The 22,358-nt window shown below is 57.3% G+C and overlaps 1 protein-coding gene across 6 annotated transcripts in view; it reads left to right on the forward strand.

Annotated features, from left to right (window-relative positions):
- The first annotated feature begins 630 nt into the window (after positions 1 to 630).
- The window catches only part of SGSM1 (small G protein signaling modulator 1), a 58,736-nt gene continuing 37,008 nt past the window's right edge, over positions 631 to 22,358 (forward strand). For all 6 annotated transcript variants that reach the window (XR_004900565.1, XM_028528359.2, XM_036014786.1 and 3 more), the window contains exons 1-5: positions 631 to 740; positions 829 to 872; positions 16,699 to 16,774; positions 18,729 to 18,891; positions 20,943 to 21,095. Coding sequence is in view for 5 of the 6 variants with exons in the window: in XM_028528359.2 (XP_028384160.1) it covers positions 722 to 740; positions 829 to 872; positions 16,699 to 16,774; positions 18,729 to 18,891; positions 20,943 to 21,095 (455 nt within the window). In the remaining variant the exon portion in view is untranslated. The remainder of the gene's footprint in view (positions 741 to 828; positions 873 to 16,698; positions 16,775 to 18,728; positions 18,892 to 20,942; positions 21,096 to 22,358) is intronic.

Genomic DNA, 22,358 nt, shown 5'->3' on the forward strand with positions numbered 1-22,358 from the left:
ACACCAAGCAAAACAAGCCAGTCGGAGAAAGACAAATAACATAAGATCTCACTTACAGGGGGAATCTACTGAACAAAATAAACTGAGGGACAAAATAGAAACAGAGGCACGGATACACAGAATGGACTGCCAGCTGTTAGGGGGAGCGGTGGGGGGTGGCGGACTGGATGAAAAACGGTGAGGGTTTAGCCGAAGAACATGCAGTGACATTTTGCAGGTGCTGGACTTCGTTTCCCTGGGTCTGCATTAAACGTTTCCCATTCAAACTCTCATTTAAGTCTGTCATTCCCACGAGGTAGTCATATTATACCCGTGGTAAAGATGAGAAAACGGAGGTTCGGAGAGTGTCCCCACCACCTCCCGCCACTTCCTCGAGCCTGGCACATGGCAGACATTGAATGAGTGATGCGGTCCTTCCCGCCCCACACATAAAGGGGCTGGGGCACTGGCGTTGGGCAGGAAGGTGGGGGGTGGGGTCGTGGGGAGGCCGGCACTGGAGGTGAGGGGGTGCGGGTGTGCATGACGAGGGGAGGACCTTCACACAGAGAACTTGGAAGGCCCGGCTGTGTGCTTCCGGGGGGCGGGGCCACGCGCAGGACGGGCCCTGACGTCACTCGGCGCCCCGCCCCGCCCCACCGCGACTGGCAGCTCTGGAGCCGGAGAGCAGGATCCGCCACCGCTGCCACTGCCTCCCGGGACTTGCAACGCTGCGCGCCCAGCCATGGCTTCAGGCCCCACGGGTGAGGGGGCGCGGGGGTGGCGGGAGGGCAGCCCCGATCCCGGCCCCAGCCCGCGCCTGAACAGCCGCCTTCCCGTCTTGTCCCACAGGGCCGGAGACCCGGCAGAGGCTGCTGCGCACCGTCAAGAAGGAGGTAGGTGGTGAGGTGGGGGAGGGGGCGCCCCCTCCCCCGCAACCCCCGGGGGTGGGGACAGTCGTGGCCACCCCCCACCCAGGAAGGAGTCTCAGAAGTGGGGGTGGTCAGTGGTGCTAGGGGGCGGCCACCTTGGTTGTGGGGCTCACCTGGGTGGGTGCTCACCTCCAGCAGGACTGGAGGAGGCTGGGAGTTTGGGGGTGGGGGCTCTGGGTGTTTTTCTGCTGCGTGCAGCATGCGGGCTCTCCAGCTGTGGGGCTCTCCTGCCTGTGTCTGGGTAGGACCCCCTCTCTTGCAGGAGCCGGTGGGTGGGTCTCACTACATTGAGACAGCAGAGGGGTAGGGGGCTGACAGGGCGGGGAGGGGGAAGTCTGCATGGGCTGCGGGAGGGCTAGACTTCAGGGAAGGGGGAAGATAACCCTTTGGGAAAATAAAGCCTTTCCCCACACATCTCCACACTCCCCCTCCGGATTCTCAGCCCTTGGAGCCACCCCCAGGAGCCAGTGGGACTCCGTCCCTGAGAGTCCCTGGTCAGAGGGCTACTCTGCTTGTGGGCATGTGCCTGCACTCTCCTGGCAGGCAGGGGCCCCTCACCCTCCACCCTCCGCCCATGAAGGAGGGTGAGAGTCAGACAGGGTTCTGCTGCCCCACTCCTCTCTTCCGGGGCCAGCGGGGAGCCGGGTCTAGCCTAGTGTTAACCACCCATGACTTCGTGCAGAGGGGAGAATCTGTGGGGATGGGTGTCCGGCAGGCATTTAGATGCCTGGACTCTGTGCGTGTGTGTATGTGTGTACATGCCTGTGTGGGTGAGGCATGTGGCTGTGAGCATGGTATCTGTGCGTCTGTCTGGAGATAACCTCCAGAGATAACAGTGTTATCTCTGTGTACTGTGTGCACATGTATCTGTATCTGTGTTTATCTGTGTTTTTAAGTATAATGTGTGTCTGTGTGATGCAGGAATCTGTGTGAATGAGTGAGGTTGTGACTGTGTGTGTCCGTGTGTGTGTGTAAGATGTGTGAATGAATGAGGCTGTAACTGTGTGTGTCTGTGTGTGTGACGTGTGAATGAGTGAGGCTGTGACTGTGTGTGTGATGTGTGAATGAGTGAGGCTGTGACTGTGTGTGTCTGTGTGTGTGATGGGTGAATGCATGAGATCGTGACTGTGTGTGTCTGTGTGTGTGATGTGTGGACGAGTGAGGCCCGTGACTGTACGTGTGTTGCTCTCCTCAGGTCACCCACATCCCTCTGCCTGGGACCCCGTTGCTGCTGAGCCGGCATCAGGGGTGTATCCTGAGTCCTTAGCCTGCAGATCTTGGGGCTGGCCTGATCCCCGAGTCTGTGTGTGTTCGGGGCGTCAGCATCTGGTGCCAGCTCTGAACATCAAGAAGCCCCTCCCCCTGTGGTGGCAGACAGCCATCAAGGGCAGCCTCCAGGCTGCAGGCGCCTGGTGCTGCCCCGCCCTCCTCGTGCGTGGGTGTGTGTGTGGCGTGCCCGTGTGGTTTCCAGGATCAGCCCCAGGGCTGGTTGCACATCCTGACCTTTCTGAATAAGGAAACGTACAGGATACATGGGATCCCTCCGAAAGGCCCAGAGCTTTTCGGCTTTGCCTTTGTGGAGACCCCTGTGGGGACCTGAAGAAAATTGTCTAGACCCTCTTTCCAGCACAACCCACAGACACATTCTGATGGCTATTTGGGGGGAGGGTGTATATGGACACCCTCCCCCTCACCCTGCCAAAGCCTTCGGGTTATAGACCCGCAGTCTTTTTGTTCGTTGTTTAACCAAACCTGGATGTAACCTCTGCTCCCCACCTGTGTGCTCCTGGAATGGCTGTGTTTTTAAGGGAGTGGCAGTTGGCTGGCTCCGTCGGGAGGGGGCTGCAGGCAGAAGACTGTCAGCGAGGCACCTGCCTGGGCTCCAGTTGGGGCCCTGGCCCCAGCTCCGCCACCAGCTCCCCTGGTGCCCTGGACAAGTCCCTTTCCTTCTCGAGGCTCCGTTTCCACACCTGGAGAGGGAAGCATTGGTGCCCTTGGTGGTCCCACCACATCTGTGTGGTTTGGGTAATTGGCCCGGGCTGGGGAACACTTTGTCCCTGGTGGCCAGCCACCTGGCCTGCATCCTCTCTCCTGGGAAGGGCCGGGTTTGGGGTACAGAATAAGCTTTCTGCCCGGCTGTGGGCCAAGACCATCTGACCAAAGGGACCTCCTGGGATCCTGCTTGCACCTGAAGGGGGTGGGGTCGAACCTTCCAGGCTTGGAAAAAGGGCCTCAAGTACCCACTGACTCCGCATCCCTGGAGGCCAGACGCAGCAGCCCCATGATGGCGGCTGTTCCTGAAGTTCACATTTCTCAGGGCCTGTCCTTTTAGTCACCTGAGTGTCCGTTTCCTGGGGCTACTCTGGGCCCCGCCCTGTATAGGAACAGCACATGAACTTCACGAGGAGAGTGAGGTTGCCCCCGTTTTACAGACAAGGAAACGTGCTCAGGAAGGAAGAATGAGTTGATCGATAGCGCACAGCCAGGCGGGGCAGAGCTGGGGACTTACCCCCGGACTGCCTGGCAGAAGAGCCGGGCGGTTCCCACTGTCTGTCACAAACACGCCCATCCTCACGTGCACAGTGCCGTCATTTTGGCATGTGTGGGTGGCATAATTTCTACGGTACGCTGGAGAAAACTGGCTCAGAAAGAGAAAGTGATGTTTCAAGGGTACACACAAGTGAAGAGGAACAAGTTCAAGTCTTCTGTCTGTGAGCCGCCCTGTTCGGCATGGCTGCCTCCTACGGGCCTAGTGACAAGCCCGTTCCCTCCAAAGCAGACTTCTCTCTTCTCCTTCCTCTTTGGGGACCACCTACCCCTAACAGCAGAGAGCCGGTCCCCAGTGGAATGCATACAGATCTGGGGGTCAGATCGGGTGTTCCTTCCCTTCACCGTCTGGGTTCAGAGGAGCCACATCCCTGCCGCCGCAGCCTGCCTGGAGGGCTCCCCGCATCCTTCTTTCTGGCAGCGGCGGCTGAACAGTCAGTTTCTGGATTTCAGCCAGGCAGGTCTGCAGGCTTTGCCTGAGCAACCCAAGCCACGAGGCGGGCAGGGGTTGTGGGTCTGGAAGCTCTGTCCAGTGCTGAACCAGGGAGCTGTTGTGACCCAGCCTCATGAAGCAGGTCAAGAGGGAGCTTTGAGATCAGCCAGAGCTGGGTTCAGATGCTGGCGCATTTATTTCCCGGGGGGGCTTTCGTGTGTCAGAGGCTGGGCTGGGCGCTGTGGATGCAGCAGGGAACAAGATAGGCCGTCCCTGTTGGGGCTGACATTCCAGTGTGGGAGACAGACTCCGACAGACCTCCCGAGTGTAATTACGAAGGTAATTACAGGCAGCGCACCAGGTCTGAAGGATAGGCCCTCTGCAGCGCAAGCGTACACAGTGGAGAAGTGGCTGCATGCAGTTATGTGTCGTGAGCGTGTCTCGTGTCCAAGAAGGTGTGGGAAGGATGAGGGGGCCTTTTAGAGGAAGGCATGAGGTGGGGAGAGACGGAGAACTATTCTTGGCAGAGGGAATTGCGTCTGTGAAAACACTGCGGCTGCAGGGAGCTCTGTGAACCTGAGGAGTGGGAGTACCAGGAGTAGGAAGAGTTCCAAGAGGAAGGAGAACAGTGCTGGGTGCACTGGGGTCTTGCACCAGAGCCCCTGGTCTTCTTACAAAAGCAAGGGGGAAGGGGTGGGGAGGACATGGGAGCACAGAAAGGAGAGAAGGAGCTGAAACTGATTTGCTTGTGAATTGCACAGTCCCCGGATGAGCAACTCGCGCTATCTTCACAAGTGTCTGGGTTTCAGTGTATTCATAAAGGGGATGAAAATTACTCAGCCGTCAGGATAAACAATGTGAAAACACCCACCGAGTTAGCCTGAGCGTCACCAGGGCAGGCGTCTGATTTTTTCCTGTCTCCCCAGGGCCACCACGGGAAAGCTGGGACAGGGTGGCCTCAGCATGATCTCCTCCAGTTAAATCCTACCAGCTTCCTTCTGGCTCCTTCCTGGCTCCCTTCACCCGCCCCTCCTCTTCCCTCCCCACCTCCACCCCTTAATTTTGTTTTGGTTCCCAGAGAGAGCAGGCACCGGCTTCCCGTTGCCATGACAACGCCCATTAAAGGAGCCAGCCACGTGACTGAGTTGATAAGGGAAGCAAAGTGACTAAGTGACTTGTTTTCCTGCCTCTAGGCTGGGCCTAAGAGGCCTCTAATTGGAGGGGACAGGGCGGGGGCTTGCTGGCAGAGGACAGACCCCAGGAAGGAGGCAAGGGTTGAAAGGGGGTGCAGGAGAGGAAGCCACATTAGCTCTGCAGACGCGCTGGTGGCAGGGCCAGCCTGGGAGCCATTACCACAGGCTGAGCGGGGTTTGCTGGGGCAGCCGAGCCGCCCATCCCGCGTGGGAGGCAGTGGGGTCGGGAGGTCGGCAGGGCACGCTAAGAAGTTTGGAGGAAGGTGAGAGGAAAAATTGATGTTACTACTGGGCCCGCAAGTGGTTCTTAATGAAGGGTCTTCATTTTCTTAATTTTGCCTCCCAGGTAGGGCTGCCAAATAACATATAGGCCACACAATTAGATTAGAATTACAGATAACGAGTCATTTTCAGTATAAGTATGTATTGATAAATCTGGCAGCCTTACCCCAGGGGACTACTGGCAATGTCTAGAGCCATTTCTGGTTGTGACAACTGTGGTTGGGACTGGCATCTGGTAGGTGGAGACCAGGGGTGCCGCTCCCCTTCCCGCAGCGCACAGGATGCCCCCCCTCCCCCGCAGAGGAGCGGTCAGCCCGTCGTGGCGCTGCTGTCCAGGCCAAGAGGCCTCTCTGTGCGGGCACTGCCCCAGGCACCCCCAAGCACCCCCTCCTCTGCTCTCGGGACAGCCCTTCACTGGGTGGGTGAGGAACCAGAGGCACAGGCCGGTCCAGTGGCTCGCCTCACGGTCACACAGGCAGTCTGCGGAGAAGCCGGGATTCAGTCCCCCTCTGTCGGGCTCCGATGGGTGGCTTCGTGACCCGGACGCGCAGAGGGTCGTGGTAGGGAGCCATGAGCTTCCGCAGAGTCCGTGGGGGCCAGTGGTGTGTAGGGGAAGGAGAGGAGGCAGGAGAATTCCCTTCCTTCCAGTTTGTCAGGCTGTAGCGTTTGCCCCATCAGACGGTGGGGAGCCGTGGAGGGTGTATGAGCAAAGAGGGTCTTGTTCAGAATCCTTCTGCAGGAAGTCAGCTGATGGCGGGGGCCGCGATGGACGCTTTCTGATGGTTCTTAGAAGAAGACACCCTCTTCTTTCTTCCTTTCTCCTTTCCTTTCCCTCCCCTTTTCTTCCCCTTCTCCCCTCCCTTCCTCCTTTCCTTTTTTCCCCTGTCCACAAATATTTACCGAGCGTCTACCACATGCCAGGCCCTGTTCTAGGAACTGCAGATGGAGAAGAGAGCAGAGCAACATCCCAGTGCATATGCTCTCGTGAAGCGTGCGCTCTAGTTGGGAGACAGATTGATAAGCAACACGTATCTATTGGGGGCGACAAGTGCCACGAGGAAAATAAAACCGGAAAGGGCTGGAGAGGAGTGGGAAGGGCTGACCGTCTGGAGGAGGTTGGAGACCGGAAGGAAAGGAGGGGGCCATGCGGACACGGGGAACAGGGTTTACAGCCCGGAGTTGGGAGCAATGCGTAGCGAGGAGGCCGGGGAGGCTGGATGGTAGTAAACACGGGCAGAGGAGGAGGAGATGAAGTCAGAGAAGGAACAGGAGGCTGGCCGTCCCTGGGAAACTGTGGCTTTTACTCTGAGCGACACAGGAGCTGTGAGAGCATTTCAAGCAGGGGCGGGGAGGGGCGGGGGAGGCTGGTACGTGAACTCACTCCCGTTGTGGGTTGCTCAGGCTTCGTGCGAGCCGCAAATAGATGTAGGTTACACGTGAGCGGGGCTGCAAAGTCGTGCAGCCCAGAGAAAACTTCTGCCTTGTTCTTGGAGCTTTCAATCTTGGGCTGGAATCACAGGTCCCCCTTTCCTCCCCGCTGGGCCGTGTGGGGTTCCAGAAATGCTTGCAGAATGAACCCAGAATTCTGTTGGGATATTTCGGGGCTCTCTGAAGCTGGCTGGGTTGACTCAAACAGCGTCTGTGTGTCATGCGTTCAGGCTTAAGACGGCAGAGCTTCTCTTCGAGAACAATGTGGCCGTAGCGGTAGGTGCATTTTGATGCTTTTTTCAGGTCACTGACAATGCAGCTTCCAGGAGCTTCTGTTGGGGACAGATGGCTTGGGCTCCAGCCCCCAGCGCGATGTGATGGCAGGGCCCAGGCTGCCCTGCCTGGCTCGGCCTCCCCTGCAGTCTGGCTGGGTGTCCGCTGCAGCAGCCTCGTGAGGGCCCTGGGGGAGGGAGGTAGCATTTGCTGCTGCTGCTTGGCGGGTGGGAAGGACACCTCCGTCATCACCACGAGAAATGAGGACACCTGACCCCTTGTCCCAACCGTGCCCCCTGTCTCGTTTCCTGCTTTCTAAGTGACGAGGTTGGACAGGCTCCAGGGTTCGGAGGAGCTCGAGTCTCTGGTTTGGCTGACATCCCTCTCTGAGAGCCAAGTTTCCCTGATATTTTCTGTCTTCGGAATTTGCCAAGTCTGTGTTTAAGACTTATTAAAATCTGCAGCTGATAAGATGTTTGGGGTGTGGGAGGGGGAGCCTGGACTCCTCTCCAGGCAACCAAGGCCTGCACCCAAACCAGTTCCATGGGGTAGAGTTTTGTTTTTTAAAACAGCATTTGTTGATTATATGGGTGACGTTGTTTAATTATCCCAGCGCCCCTTGAGTGAGGTGGAGCAACACTCCTTCACAGGCAAGCCCATTGAGGCGCGGAGATGGCCAGTGACTTGCGGAAGGGCAGGGAGCCTGTCGGCGGTACAGCGTGGGGGTCTGGCTCCAGAACCCCGCTCCGCATTGCCCTGGAGCCCGAAGCAGTGACCCACACGTGCTTGTGAGCTATGCTGAGAGTGAGGGGTCAGGGAGAGGCCGGCCTTTGGAGCTGGACAGTCCCGAGTCAGGTCGTGGGCCTCTCCTTTCGTGGCCTCTCTGTGTGCGAACCTCTCTGGCTTCAGTGTCCTCGGGTGTCTGACCGCCAGAGCATCGCCTACCACACGGCAGTGCTGATGTGCGCCCCCTGCTGGCCAGGCACTCAACAGCATTCATGGGTGAGCCAGGTGCTGCGTTGGCTCGCCAGGTAGGCTCCATTCCACAAGGACATCGGGCCGCCCTTTCTGGTCCCGCCTGGAGTTGCGGGTGCTCTCAGCGTGCGAGCTCCTTCCCCCTGGGTGGACCCGGGATTGGGGGTCCCCGTGCCACAGGAGCAGCGTTGCAGGCTGGGCAGGGGGTAGGGGGGCTCAAAGGGACCAGCCATTGGGTAGGAACCAGGAGAGCTGAGTCTTGACTGGCTGTGGGGCCGCCCTGGGTGGGCAGCCGGATCTTGGTTCTGGGCCCAGTTGCTCATTGGCCCCTTGGAGGTGAGCCCTCCGCCTACGGAGGCCAGGAACCCTCGGGAGCGGGCTGGCGCACCCCTAGCCACTGGGAGCCGCTGGGTGAGGCAGCTCAGGGTGCTGCGCTCCAATGAGAAGAGGTCTGTTTTTCTTTCTTTCAGTAGCACCAGGAGACAGGAGATGAATAGGTGTTTGTGCCTTTTCTTTGCAAAACTTTGGAGGAACTCGGGCCGTCAATGTTTATAAAGGACAGGAACAGGGCCTTGGGCACTAAGGCCCACTTAAACATCAGATAACTGAAGTCCCAAGGGTTCAAGAGACTTGGCGATACTTGGGCACTGGATGAATTCTTCTTTACTTACCCTTAGTTAGTAAATTACATTTAAAATTAGTAAGTTCGAATTATGACAGCCACCATTTATTAAACACTGCGGTACGTGCTCTATCTTATTTAATCCACAAAGCAGTCTCTCTATAGAGTAGGTACAAATAGCAGCTCCTCTCTACCGATGAGGAAGTTGAAGTTCGGACAGGTTAAGAAACTGGACCAAGGTCACGTAGCTGAGAAGCAGCAGAACAGGATATTTTACTGAGCTCAGTGCATTTCAAGTTGGATAATAAGTTGCTCATAAAACTAGCTACACCAATAAATGGCTATGTCAACATAAAGTGAAAAGGAAAAGAGACACTAAAAACTGGATTTATTGGTTCAAGGGTTTGGGGAGTTTGGAGTGAGTCAGGCTTCAGGTACGGCTGTATCCAGGGGGTCCAGTGATGTCATTAGGACCCCTCTCTCTCCATCTCTCCGCACTGTCTTTCTCTGTGTCGGCTCTGTGGCCTGCGTCTCTCTCTCTGGGGAGGCAGAATGTTGCCCGGCAGCTCCCTGGGCACAATCTGCCAGCTTGGCGTCACAACAGAAGCAGCTTCCCCCTCCCCGTGGTTCTAGCAACGGTCCTAGGATTAGGCCTCATCAGCCTGGGTCATATCCTTCTTTTGCACCAGTCATGGTGGGACGGAGTGCTCTGATTGGTCCAGCCTGAGGGGCTAAGGGGAGGCAGCTCTCTGAGAGCAAAGGAGGGTCCCAGGGCAGAGTCAAGGAGAAAGGGCCAGACAGGGAGATGGAAACCAGGCAGACGAGCCCGTCAGTGTCCATCTCGAAGGAGTGAGGGCGCCTGCCTTTGGAGCTCCGCCTCCAGTGGCGGCAGGATCCTCTCTCGTGCTGCAGGCCTGGCTGTGATCCCAGGTGCTGCCTGGGTACCTGTTGTGTGGCAGGTGTCTGCGGATGAGAGATTTCCACTCTGGGCATGTACAAAGCCCTGCAATCGTACAAACACTCTGTACTTGCCGTACGGAGAGGCCGCCCTCAGCTATCACCAGTACCTCTATGTCGTCCACAACCCAGACGCTCAGATGCGGTTCAGCACCACACCGCGAGATGCCGGGACGCACAGGCCAGTACCGTGCAGCCCCGTGCTCAGCACGAAGTGCAGCCTTCTCGTATCTAACCCTGTGCGCCTCCCGTCACAGCAACCCCTGATAATAACCATCACTGGCATTTACTGGGCACCTGCTGTGTTCCCCACCTGTGCTGTCCAGTGTGAGTGATGAACCACGCGTGCCCACTTAAATGTAAATTAAGTACAATTACATGGAAAATGCCTTCTCGGTCACACCAGCCATGTTTCAAGTACTCAGTGGCCATGTGTGGTTAGTGATACGGTTGGACAGCACAGGGTTAGAGCGTTTCCAGAAGGTTCTATCGTGCACTATACACTGTGCTAAGTGCTTTACATTCAGCATTCTGGTTGGAGGCGGAGCCTGGATTCTAGTCCGGTCTCCAGACCATTCAGCTGCTCTCCCCTCCTGGGCGGAGGTGTTCTGGTTCCTGCTGTGTGTGTTTTAAGCCCTCATCTAGAAATTCCATTTCTTTTTTCCTGCACCTGCCCGGCCCCCAGAGTCTGGGCAGCCCTCCAGAGAGCGCAGGTACGCTCGAGAGTCTGGGTGCGTGCTCCTCGTGCCCGAGGCACGTGGGTCTGTGGGCGTGTGGTGTGTTGCCAGGGCAGCCGCCACACGCGGTGGGCAGCGCACCCGGGAGGAAGCTGGCTGGTCTCCAGGGTGTGGGCTGGGAACGTGCAACACTCTGGCTGTTTTCTTTGTGTGTGTGGGGGGGGGGGCGGGAGTCTTCACAGCCCCCTCATCTCCAGCAGCGACTGTGCATGACATCACTGGCCAGAAGGACCTCAGCCAGGTGCCCCCAGGTGAACCCCTTGTCAGGGGGTGTCTGCGGCCCCTGTGCAGGGCAGCAGTGGGAGGCCCGTGGATGGAGCCCCAGCCTCGGCCACAGGACAGCACTCCATCCAGGCTGTGGCGGGCCGGCCAGTCCTTCCACTGTTCCAGCACCGTGCCTGGTGCCCGTGTAGCAGGCCTGTAAATGATTAACTGGGGCCGGGCTGGCAGCAGCTGAGTGGGTGGCGCTCTGTCTCCTGCCGGCCTACAACCGCGTTTAGGGCAGGTGAAGAGGGAGGAGTTTGCTAATGCTCTGAAGGTCCACATGCCACTGCTTTATCATTGATGTCCTTTCTGTCCCAGCTCCCTCGCGTCACAGGGTTGCACCAACAGGAGGACACCTGTGTGGCTTTGCCCTGGGTGTCTGCGTGGAGGTGGTGGGCAGGGTGGGGTGTGTGGGAGGGGTGGAGCATGGGGCGAGGCTGTCCTGAACTGAGCCAGAGAGCCCGGAAAAGGAAGCTTTGGGCCGCTGACCAGCCGTGGCCGAGCTCCCGCAGTGCCATACGAGCCAGACACCTTTGGGCCCCCCTCCCTGAAGCCCAGAGCCCCCGGCGGGCCAAGGCGGGGCTGGGGGTGCGGAGGCAGAGCGGCCCCACTGGAGGGAGGCCCTTAGCCGTCTGCTGAAAGGCTGAGACCCCTGCTGACATCCTCCATCAGTAGCAGAGTGAGGAAAGGACATCTTTTTCTTTTATTATTTAGAGCAGTTTTAGTTCCCTGTTAAAACTAGAGTGGTAAGTATGGAGATTTCGCATGCACCCCCTATCTCCACATGCACAGCGCCCCCCACTGGGTCTCCACGCGCACGTCATTATCACCCGGAGTCCACGGTCGCCTTCCAGCTCACTCCTGGTGGTGTCCACGCTGCGGGCTTGACAAGTGGATAGTGACGTGTGTCCACCGCTGTGTAGTATCACCGTGTAGATACTTTCACTGCCCCAGAATCCCCCGTGCTCTGCCTGTTCATCTCCCCTCCCCCACAAACCCCAGCAACCACTGGTCTCTCACCGTCTCCACGGCTTTGCCTGTTTCAGAGCATCGTGTGTGGAGCCACACCGTGTGTAGTCTTTGCAGATTGGCTGCTTTCACTTTGTTTCACGTTGGAATTTTTTTTTTTTACTTCACCGTGTGACAGGGAGAGGCAGCTAGGAGGCCCCGGGGATCCTGGGAGGGACAATGAAAGATGGGGAAAGGTGACAGCTGGGGCAGAGGTGGAGCAGCAGGCGCTGCTGGGCCCTGGCACCTGGAGCAGGGCACTGGCTGTGGCCGGGACACTTGGATGAGTTGGGCTAAGGGAGCAGGTGCCTTGGCCACCTGGCTGCTCAGGTCCCCACCTTGACCTGGGACCGCAAGCAGGAGACTGTGATTCACATCCCAGCCTCTGCAGGCCAGTGACGTTGGGCCCTCCCAGACCCGCTGCCTCAGCAGGAAAATGGGAGTGATAGCAGTGACACCCATAGTGCACGGCTGTTCTGATGCTTTGGGCTCATGCATGCAAAGCCCCCCCCACCCTTGGCTTGTGCCTTGGAAAGTGCCTTGGGAAGCACTTTCAGATGTCTGTGGAGTGAAGGAATTAACCTGCCATGTGCCAGGCTCTGTCCAGGGCAGTCAGTCATGGGTTCGAATCTCTACCCTGCCGTTTGGAAGCCGTGTGCTCTTGGGCAAGTCATTTAACCTCATCAAGACTCCGTTTCCCTGTCTGTTACGGACGGAGGATAACTGTACCCATCTCTCCTAACTAGCCCGAGGAGCAGGTGCAAGCACACAGTGAACGCTTTATAAATCTGTGCTGGTTGTGGTTACATGAAACAAAGTATCAGTTTCTTACTATGTGGTTGCTGTTGTGTGCAGTGCTTCCGGTGGGCCGCCCTACAGCTGTGAGGCACATGCTAGTGCTGTATCACCCGTCTTACTGATGGGAATGCTGAGGCTCAAAGAAGGACCCTGATCTGCCCAAGAGCCTGAGGGCGAGAGCTGGGGTCTGAATTCTGGAAGCTAGACCCCAGAACCGGACTCTCACAGCTATGCAGTGGGTGTCACTCTAACAGCTCAGAAGAGGAGGGGTCACCCCAACTTTGGAAGCCTAAGGAGGGCGTGAAGCTGAGGACACCCGGTCCTGAGGAGTGGGTAGCGTTTCCAGAGCTGGAGCTGGAGGTGGGAATGGGGGGATATCGGGTGGAGGAGGCTGTGCAAGCAAGGGCCAGGTGGGGGCATCACATGGGTCACACAGACAGAAGGGCACATGTGACCAGAGCTCGGGCGGTGGGGAGGGGAAGGGCCAGGATTTGGCAGGAGCGAAGATCAGGCCGCACCAGGGAAACAGTCACAGCTTGCAGGGCGGCAGCACCCTCCCCCACCCGCCGGACCACGTTTGTCTGCGTCTGTGCTTTGGAGCTTCCTGCACAATTCCTGTGTCTGTCGCCCACCCGCCATCAGCCCTGTTTGGGCCCCTCCCAGCTCTCGCCTCCTGCGTGCCTCGCCCATGACAACTTAAAAAATAAAGAGCCGCCAGCTGTTCCCATGTAGTGCTTGTCCCCACCACCGTGTTCTCGCATCTGTTCCTTCCCGTGAGCCCCAAGGCGGCTCTGTGGGGGCAGGCGCACAGACAATGTTCCCTCTGCTCTGGAGCTGGGAGCCCGAGACCCAGAGAGTTCACTGTTACTCCAGATCTGGAGCATCACCACCTCCAGGAAGCCCACCATGACCTTCCTCCCCACCGGTTCCATTGTTATTTGTTGTCATAGAGCCAAGTTCTTCTGCTGCAGAGAATTGGCCTCATTTTGCAGATATTATCCACTCGTGTGAGTTACTTAATGAATGCCTTTATATTTTGCTGGACTGTGACCCCCATGAGGACAGGAACACTATCTGATTGCTGCCTGGAGCCAGGCACATAGGAGGCACTGACAAATGCTAAATGAGTGAGCGACAGTTGCGGTTCGTGTGAGGAATGCTGGGAGGGCGGGTGTTACAGAGGACTGTGGGAGAGGCATGCTTACTCCTGGTTGGGGTGTGGGTAGTCTAGGAAGGCTCCCAGGAAGAGGTGACCCCTGGCTGAAGCCTGAGTTGAGGTTAGCCAGCTGGAGCGTACTTGGAGGGGCCCCTGGCAGAAGGCACTACGTGAGCAAAGGCAAGGAGGTGAGCCCATGACAGCCCCTTTGGGGCCCGTGTTCGAGGGCCAGGGAGTTGAATCAGGGCTCCAGCTGCTGGCCCGAGCAGGCCTGCGTGTTTTGTTCTCGGCAGCTGGGGCGGCCGTGGCGCGGCATGGCCGTCCTCGGCTCACCCTCCTGCCCCAGTGGTTGTTGAGGGGCCTTTGCGTCATCCCCCTCTTTTCCCACTTCCCTTCCATGCTGAGAGTTATTTTTAAAGCCACCCAAGGTGCTCCAGGCATCCTAATTTAACCGTCCCCATCACTGCCAAGTTTCTCACAAATGCGAGCCTCAGGGTGCCTGGGGGCCACCCTCTCATAGGCCAGAGCTGGCTCAGCATGACTCACCCAGCAGCGCTGCCAGCCGCCCCCCACCTGAGACCCCAGGTGGGACGGGGGCGCTCTGAGTCAGGACTGAGGCAGCAGGCCTGCGAGGAGCAGGTGGCAGCCTCGGTGATGCTCATTTAGGGCTGCCGTGCGCCACTGGCCCTGCACCCGGTGCCGTAGGCCAGGGGGCCGGGGCACCAGACCCAGCCTGTCTGAGTACGGCCCCCGGGCCACGCATGGATTTTCCGTTCCTAAAGCGTCTTGAAAGCAAGACTGTGCAACACAGGCTGGATGTGGCCTGAAGATAGGTTTGCTGCGTTTATGTAGCAAATGAAAATTCAGAATGCCCGGTGAAACCTGAGTTTCAGAACAGTAAGTAGTCTTTTTGTGTGTGTTCGTTGCAACATTTGGTCCATACTTACACTAAAAAACGTATCCGAAATTTAGGTTTCGCTGGGCATCCTATGTTCAGTCTGGCAACCCTAGCTAGCTCACAGCCCGAAGTGGTTGCCGTCCGCCCCTTCACAGAAAGGTTGGCCGACCCAGCCTTACTCGCAGGGAAGACGAGATCCGGTGTCAGAGGGGCTAGGCTGCTGCCTGGAACCATACTCAGTGAGCATTGCTGTCTGTGCTGGTACTGTTAGTATACTCAGGGTGACCCCCAAACCGATCCCTTCCTCGAAGCAGGCAGACACAAAATGCACAAACCCACAGGTGTGGAGTGAAAATCGGCCGTGGTCAGTTCCAAGGACGAGCATAAAGCCAGACACTCTATTTCAGACGAGGCGGTCTGGGCCCTGACCCCGTGTCTGAGCCTGGTGCGTGTGTTTATGGCACTCCCACAGAGCAGCCCCGACAGGTGGTGTGGGGGCTGTGCCCATTTCACAGATGAGGAAACGGAGTCCCGAAGTCACCCAACTAATGCAAAGCTGGAGTGTGACCGGGGCCCGGCAGTTCCTTCTCTTAGTGCACCAGCGTCTCCCTTTGCACGGTGCGCGCTGTGCGCCATGCCCCGTTGGGGCCCTCTGCCTGTTTTCTGTAATCCCTATGATGGCCCTGAGCACTGGGTCATGCTATTGCCTCCCTCAGTTTAGGGGACATGGACACACGCAGGGTGGGGATGGGGCAGGGAGGAGCAGCAAGTTGATTTGGAACCTGGCAGGGTTCCAGGTGGGCGGCTCAAGGGCACCTGGGTGTGGGCAGGTGGCAGGCCCTGGAAGCCCCAGGGGTCCCCCCCTTCCCACTTGGCACACTGGCCAGGATTTCCCTGCCCGACTCTGTCCTGAGATTAATCCTCCTTTTATGCTGTTTAAATATTTGCAGGTAGAGGGAGGGATGGCGGGAAGACAGGCTGGTTTCCAGAAGGTTAGCAGGGTGGGGCCTGAGGTGGGGTGGGCAGGTACTCAGAGGTCTGGGGTGGAGGGGTGGGGCCAGGCCAGCCCCGCCCCAGCGGTGAGTGGGGGTGGGCTAACTCGGAGCATCCACTGCGGGCCAGGCAGTGACAGTATCAGCTCGAGTCCCTACTGTTGTGTGACTCCCTGCTGGGTGCCAGGTGCACATGCAGGTGCATCTCCACAGTCTCATCCAAGCCCCACGTTAGCCCTGTGGGGCAGGGCTGCTGACACCACCCACTCGGTTTCACACACGGGTGACTGGGCCAGGCCCAGGCCCAGGCAGGCAGCAAATGGCCAAGGGTTCGACCCAGGTCAGCGACTCCGCACTCCGGGCTCTTAGCCCCTCTGTGCTGCCTCCTGACATCCTGTCCTTGGAGCCAGTCCAGTTCCGAAAAGAGTGGGAGCCCCATCGTGGGAGGGATGCGAGCCGCTGTTGGAGCTCCTGAGAATGGACGCCAGGCAGTGGTAGAAGCCTCCTGACCATCTTGACCTTCTCGAGAAGTGTCTGCTGAGTGACCGCCTGCAGCAGGAGAAGCACGTAGGCCGGGAGTTGGATCGGCCGGAATCCCGTCTCCGCTCGGGGCTGGATCCCCTTCCCTGGGTGCACTGCCCCCCTTCCCCGAGCCTCCGTCTCCCAAACTAAGATCACAGATCCAGCTGATAAATGCCGAGCAGGGGCCTGAAACCAGGCCTGCTGGGTTCCAGGGCTGAACTTCCCCACGACACCCTCCTGGTTCTGTTATACACCTGTTCACTCACTCATTCACCCGCTCAGTTAGGAACTATTTATCGAGCACTTAGTATGCACCAGGCGCTGTGCCAGGCTCCACGGGTACAGCAGTGAACTTGCCCTCAGGGAGTGTGTGTTCTAGAAGGGGAGACAGGCAGTAAGGAGACACACAGGACGGGAATGTGTGAGTATCTGTAGCAGGGAGACTGTGATGGGGGCGGATGGAGGGGGGCAGGCTGCCTTAGATGACATTTTGTGTCACACCCGAGAAGAAGTGTGTCGTGGGAAGAGCCTGAAAGAATAACGCAGGAAAACGTGTGGCATGGAGCTACCTCAGACCACAGGCCGTGGGCCCGCAGAGCACCTAGGGGAAGGGGAGTGGAAGGAAAGCGGGCGTGGACCTGTCATCCCAGACGCCGAGCAGGCCCTGGGGGCGGGGCGCCCGCTCCAGCTGCCTCTGCCTTCCAGGTGAAGCAAATCATGGAGGAGGCCGTCACGCGCAAGTTCGTCCACGAAGACAGCAGCCACATCATCTCCTTCTGTGGTGAGTCCGTGGCCCGTGGCCTTGAAAAGTGGCTTCTTCCTCTGGGGGCTGCCTTGGGGAACCCGCCTGTCTGAGCAAGGGTCCTCACGCCCCTTTTTTTTGCTTTGTAACTGAAGTTCTTTTCAGATTCCAAAGGGACTTCCTTAGGGAGCTGGGAGATGCAGAAAAGCCTAGAGGAGAAGTTACGCACGACCTGTGTACCTGGACGGGGTCACCATGGTTAGCAGGGGAGGCCTGACTCCCCCTCCTCGGGCTCAGTTCGCACAGGCCCCGCCCCCAGCGACGGTGGTCTTGCGTCTGAGAAACGGGCTCCCCGTCCTTCCCGCCAGTCCTTTCTTCGCTCTGCTGGTGGCTGTTGCCAAGTGAAGGAAGAGGTGGATGGGGAATTAAAAAAAACAAAATGGAATTAAGTCAGAGCTGCCGACAGCCCTGAGGGGCTGGTCCTGCTGGGTCAGCAGAGGAGGCAGGACGGGGCTCAGAGTGACTCGGACTCCTGCCCTTGAACCAGCTGGGCTCTCGAGGGCAGAGACAGCCGCACTGCCAGGGTCTGGCTGCAGGCTCCTACTGGCGAGAGAGCGTTCTGCGTGTCCCCGACGTCAGGACTCAGCTCATAATCAGTGTCTACGTAGAAGTGGGCAAGTTCCTTTTTTTCTCCCCCAAAAGCTGTTTATTTATTTGTGACTGCAGTGTCCCGTAATGAAGGGCATGCTGTCATTTCCCTCTCACGGTCTTGGCCGTGTGGAGAGGCCCATTGGCTTCCATCCAGATGGCTGGGGACGCCACCCGTGGGCCGGTGACATGCTGAGCGCACACTGTGACCTGGAGCCCACTGGTGTCAGTTCAGCCCCTTTGCAGCCAGGCCAACCTGGGTTCAAATCCCGCCTCTGCCACTTCTTTGTTGGTGGACTTGGCAAGGTCTTGTTTTTTAGAGTGAAATATGTTTATTTAAATATATATGTATGTTGCATACGTAGAAATATAGATACAAATATATGTGTGTGTGTATCTGTATATACACATACATATGATAGTGGTGTGCTACACATATACACATAAATATAAATATAAGGAGATATATATATACACACACACACACACATACACTCTTTTTTCACCTGGGCAATTCTATCTGCCAGTAGTACGCATTCAGGATTTGCTAACATACCTGTCGCCTAAAGACCTACAGCAACAGAAAGTGCCAACTCCAATCCAGTTGTTGGGGGAGAGAGATTCTGTGGCACCGACCAGGGCCGGACAGACCTCCCTGGGGCACCGTTTGTCCCTGGTCCCTGTGAGCCGGCAGCAGAATCAGACCTTGGGTACAAAGCCCGAGTAGCTGGTTAACTTACTGTCACATAAGCCAGTGAACGCTGCTTGGCGTGTATGCAAAAGTGAAGCTAGGTAAGAGTTCCTCGCCCAGAGTATCTGACATCCGTGGGCCACGAGGCAGCACTCGGACATGCATTCAGAACGTCGTCGTTGCTAGCGAAAAACTAAGACACGCAGTTCAACCAGAACTTCCCAGTCTCCTCTTGTGCACCACGTGACCTCGGCGGGGCTTGCGCCGGCGCACTGCTCTGTGAGATGACACTGAGTAGGACTCTCACGTCCCGGGCTGTTACAGGGGTCGTTAGGCAAGGCAAGCCTGAATGCTGGTCTGACACCCCACAAGGGGCCCAGCGCGGAGGAACTTTTACCATGTTCTCACTCTGTTCTGTGAACCTTGACCGGAGCGAGCTCCCAGTCTGCTGTGTGGGACAGGAGCTCTCTCCCCGCCTTCTCTGGGGTGGAAGGTGGAGAGGCACCTGCGCTTCCCCTGTGACGTCATCACAAGGCTGTGATTTGGGGGGGGGGCCCTGACTCTCCACGGTGCCCGTGTGACTGGGACTCTGGCCGAGCTGCGTGATGGGGAGCGTGGGCAGGGCAGGGCCTGCTGACCGTCGTGTCCCCGCAGCGGCTGTGGAGGCCTGCGTCCTGCACGGGCTGCGGCGGCGGGCGGCTGGCTTCCTGCGCAGCAACAAGATCGCGGCTCTCTTCATGAAGGTGGGCAAGACCTTCCCGCCCGCCGAGGAGCTGAGCCGCAAGGTCCAGGACCTGGAGCAGCTGATCGAGAATGCGTGAGTGCAGAGCAGGGGGGCAAGCTGGGCCAGCGTCCCCCAGCAGGCCACGCTCCTTCCCAGGCTCTGTGAGGTCGGGCCTTCCGGCACCTTAGCCCCGCCCCAGGGCCTCTGCGCACGCGTGTCCTCCGCCTGGTGCAAGTCACTCATCTTCTGCGGCTGGTCCCTTACCACCACCCAGGCCCTCCCCCAGCGAGGGGCACATTCCAGCCCTCACGCCACATCTCTTTCATACCATCTTGTTTATTTTCTCCCCAGTGGTTATCGCCATCTGGAATTATTCATTTGTTTGCTATTATTTGATTGTTGTCTGTCTCCCCTCTTTGAACTCCATGAGGACAGGCAACTACACCCGTGTTACTCCCCATTGTGTCCCCAGCGTCGGGGAGAGCCTAGCACCTGGTAAATGCCCGAGAAACGAGTGTCGCATGAGTGAGCGCCTGCGGCGAGCCAAGCCCTGCTCTGCGGGCGGCACGAGCGGAGTGCTGTGGAGCACGTGTGGCCTCTGTCCACAGGGCCTCCCGTGGAAGCACACTGCGGCGGCCCCTGGGCGGGGGCGTGGCTCCGCTCCCTCGTCTTCCGGGCTGATTGTGTGTGTTGGGGAGGCTCCTGGCCTGAGTGTGTGTCCATAAGCGCCTCCCACCAGGGTCCCTCCCAGAGTCCTGACCACACAGCCAGTCCCCCAACCTGGAGCCTGGTCAGGGGTGGCAGACAGGTTTCAGCTCCAGTGTATGTTAGTGGCTGCCTGGAGGATGGTGTTGTGAAAAATTCAGAAGCTGTGATTGGGCTTCTGGGGAAAGAGTGCATGGATCGATTAACCATGTCTGTTACGGGCAAGGAAAGGGAGAGAGGTGTGCATGCCACGTGTTTGCCGTGTCTGCCATGGGTGATCGCCCCCCTTCACCGGATGAGAAACGGCCCTTTCCTCCTCCTTCAGGCCCAGCCCACCCAGGGCTGCTGGCTAGAACCGCATGATGGGCAGGGCTCTGGACTGGGCCCTGCCAGCCCCCACTTGGTATCTGCATCCTCAGCCACCTGATCCTCAGGTGCCTTGCAGTCCATCTGCTAAATTCCCAGGTGTTGCTGATAATAAGTTCTTAAAGGGGTGGGTTTCCACGGGCCTTCCATAACATTGGGCGTGACTCGTTAACAGAGGCATTACAGATACCTGTGCTGGGGGTGTGGGAGCGCCATCACTCATTCATGCCGTCACTCATTCATGCACGTGTGTACTGGGCCCCTCCTGCGTGCCAGGCACCGTGCCTGGCCCCGAGATGCAGGCATGGAGAGGAACCATTCCTGCCCCGTGGTGGAGTCTCGGGAAGCATTATATTTTAAAAAATAATTGGAACATTTAGCCTGTGCCCTTCAGGTCACATGTGGAGGGGAAGACAGAAAGGTGAGCAGGGAGTTGTGCTTCAGAATCTGAGGGGCACAGGGAGGGGCCCTTCCCCAGCTCTGGCTGGTCTGAGTGGGCTTCCTGCCGGAGGGGGTGTCCTAGCTCAGACCTGAGGTGTGAGTGTGCGGTGGGGAGGGGAGGCAGGAAGCAGCAGCAGCTCCGGGAAAGCCCTCAGGTGGGAGCCTGATGGCCTTAGGGATCCACGGAAATCTACACTGTGCTGGGTCATGGGTCGGAAAGGAGAGAGATGGGGGTGGAAGGAGAGGTGAGCGGGAGAAAGGTCACGGAGCGCCCTGCCTGTCGTCTCAAGGGCAGTCAGGAGCCACGGAAGGACCGATAGGCCAAGAGTGTCCACGGCCAGCACTCCTTTCCAGCAGATAGACGGGTGGGTAGGTAGGTATTGAGAGAAATACCAGTATGGGATTCTGGCTTACCCACCAACAGTGTGTGAAATTGTCTGTTTCATCACGCCTTTAAGCTCACTGTGTATTATTTTTTTCAACTGTTTGCCCATTTGCCAGGAGCAACATCGTTTGTTTTAGTTGCCACTTCTTTATTTCCTAGAGAGGTTGAACATTTTGTTCCATTTGCATATTGCTCTTGTTGGATTTTCCGTTTTGTGAATATGTTTTTTCCTTTACTGATCTCAAAGGCGAAACCAGATCCAGGGCCTCCAGGAGAATGTGCGGAAGCTGCCCAAACTGCCCAACCTGTCCCCACTCGCCATCAAGCACCTGTGGATCCGCACGGCCTTGTTTGAGAAGGTCCTGGACAAAATTGTGCATTACCTTGTGGAAAACAGCAGGTGAGCTGGGTGCCCTCTGCCTCCACCTGCTGGCAGTCTTGGGAGTTGCACCCCCTTGCGCATGGATATTTGAATCTGAACTAACCTAGCTTAGACCCTTGGGAATATTACGTTGTTTAATAGCAATGGAGGGTCTTCGCATTTGGAGTGGGGTATGGGGTCTTGAGATCTGGGTGATCTCCCTTCTCCAGTGAATTAAGCCCACAGTCTCCTTGCTAACCACGTGGCTGGAGGGAAATCACTCAGTTTCTCTGCGCCTGTTTTCTCTCTCAGTGAACAGGACAGGGGTTGCCGCCACATGCGAGAGGGATGAGAAGAGGGTTTGGCCATGTTTTTGACCTTCTTTTTCTTAGATAAATCCCTTTAACATTTCAAAAATATGAATCGTAAAATGACAACCAACTCACAGCTATTAACAACCAAACCTAAAAAAAAAAACAGAAACAAACTAAGCAAACAACTAGAACAGGAACAGAACCACAGAAATGGAGATCACACGGAGGGTTATCAGCGGGGGAGTGGGAGGAGGCCAGCAGGGGAAAAGGTACAGAGAATAAGTAGCATAGATGGTAGGGAGAAAATAGATGGGGGGAGGGCAAGAATAGTATAGGAAGTGTAGGAGCCAGAGAACTTATATGTACGACCCATGGACATGAACCAAAGGGGGGAATTGGGTGGGAAGTGGTGTGCAGGGCAGAGGGGAGTAAAGGAGGGATGGGATAACTGCAATAGCATAATCAATAAGATGTATATTTTTAAAAAAGAGCAGCTAGCTAGCACCCAGCATCTGGGAAGTGCAGGAGGACTCTTTCTGCATTTTCTCCCCTGGCTCAGAATTATCTGACGTAGGGGTTTTATAGAAGCAGTCCTCCTGGCAAGCACTCGTCCGTGTATTCATCTAATCAGCGTGTGAGGGCCTCCTGCGATACCGTGAGCCAGGCACTAACCCAGGTGTCGCGGTACACTGGTCTCACCTGTGGTGCTGTGCCGGGAGCAGTGGGGAGCCCTCGAGGACTCTGCAGTCTGAGACTCCTCACAGCCGGGGGTGGGAGAGAAATATCTGAGAATCACCCCATCTTTGGGTAGATGGAAGTGTCTGTTTAACTACATCTTCACACACAGTAGGTCTCGTCATCTCTTATTCTTGGCCTGTTTGCAAGGAAAACAGGTGTGAAAGTACACAGCAAGGTCCTTCCCTGCATGATGCTCCTATTATGGCAGAGAAAACAGTCAAGTAATTATAATTATAAAGACAGACAGGAG

This window comes from Phyllostomus discolor, chromosome 13, assembly GCF_004126475.2.
Source record: "Phyllostomus discolor isolate MPI-MPIP mPhyDis1 chromosome 13, mPhyDis1.pri.v3, whole genome shotgun sequence".
NCBI classification, from domain to species: domain Eukaryota; kingdom Metazoa; phylum Chordata; class Mammalia; order Chiroptera; family Phyllostomidae; genus Phyllostomus; species Phyllostomus discolor.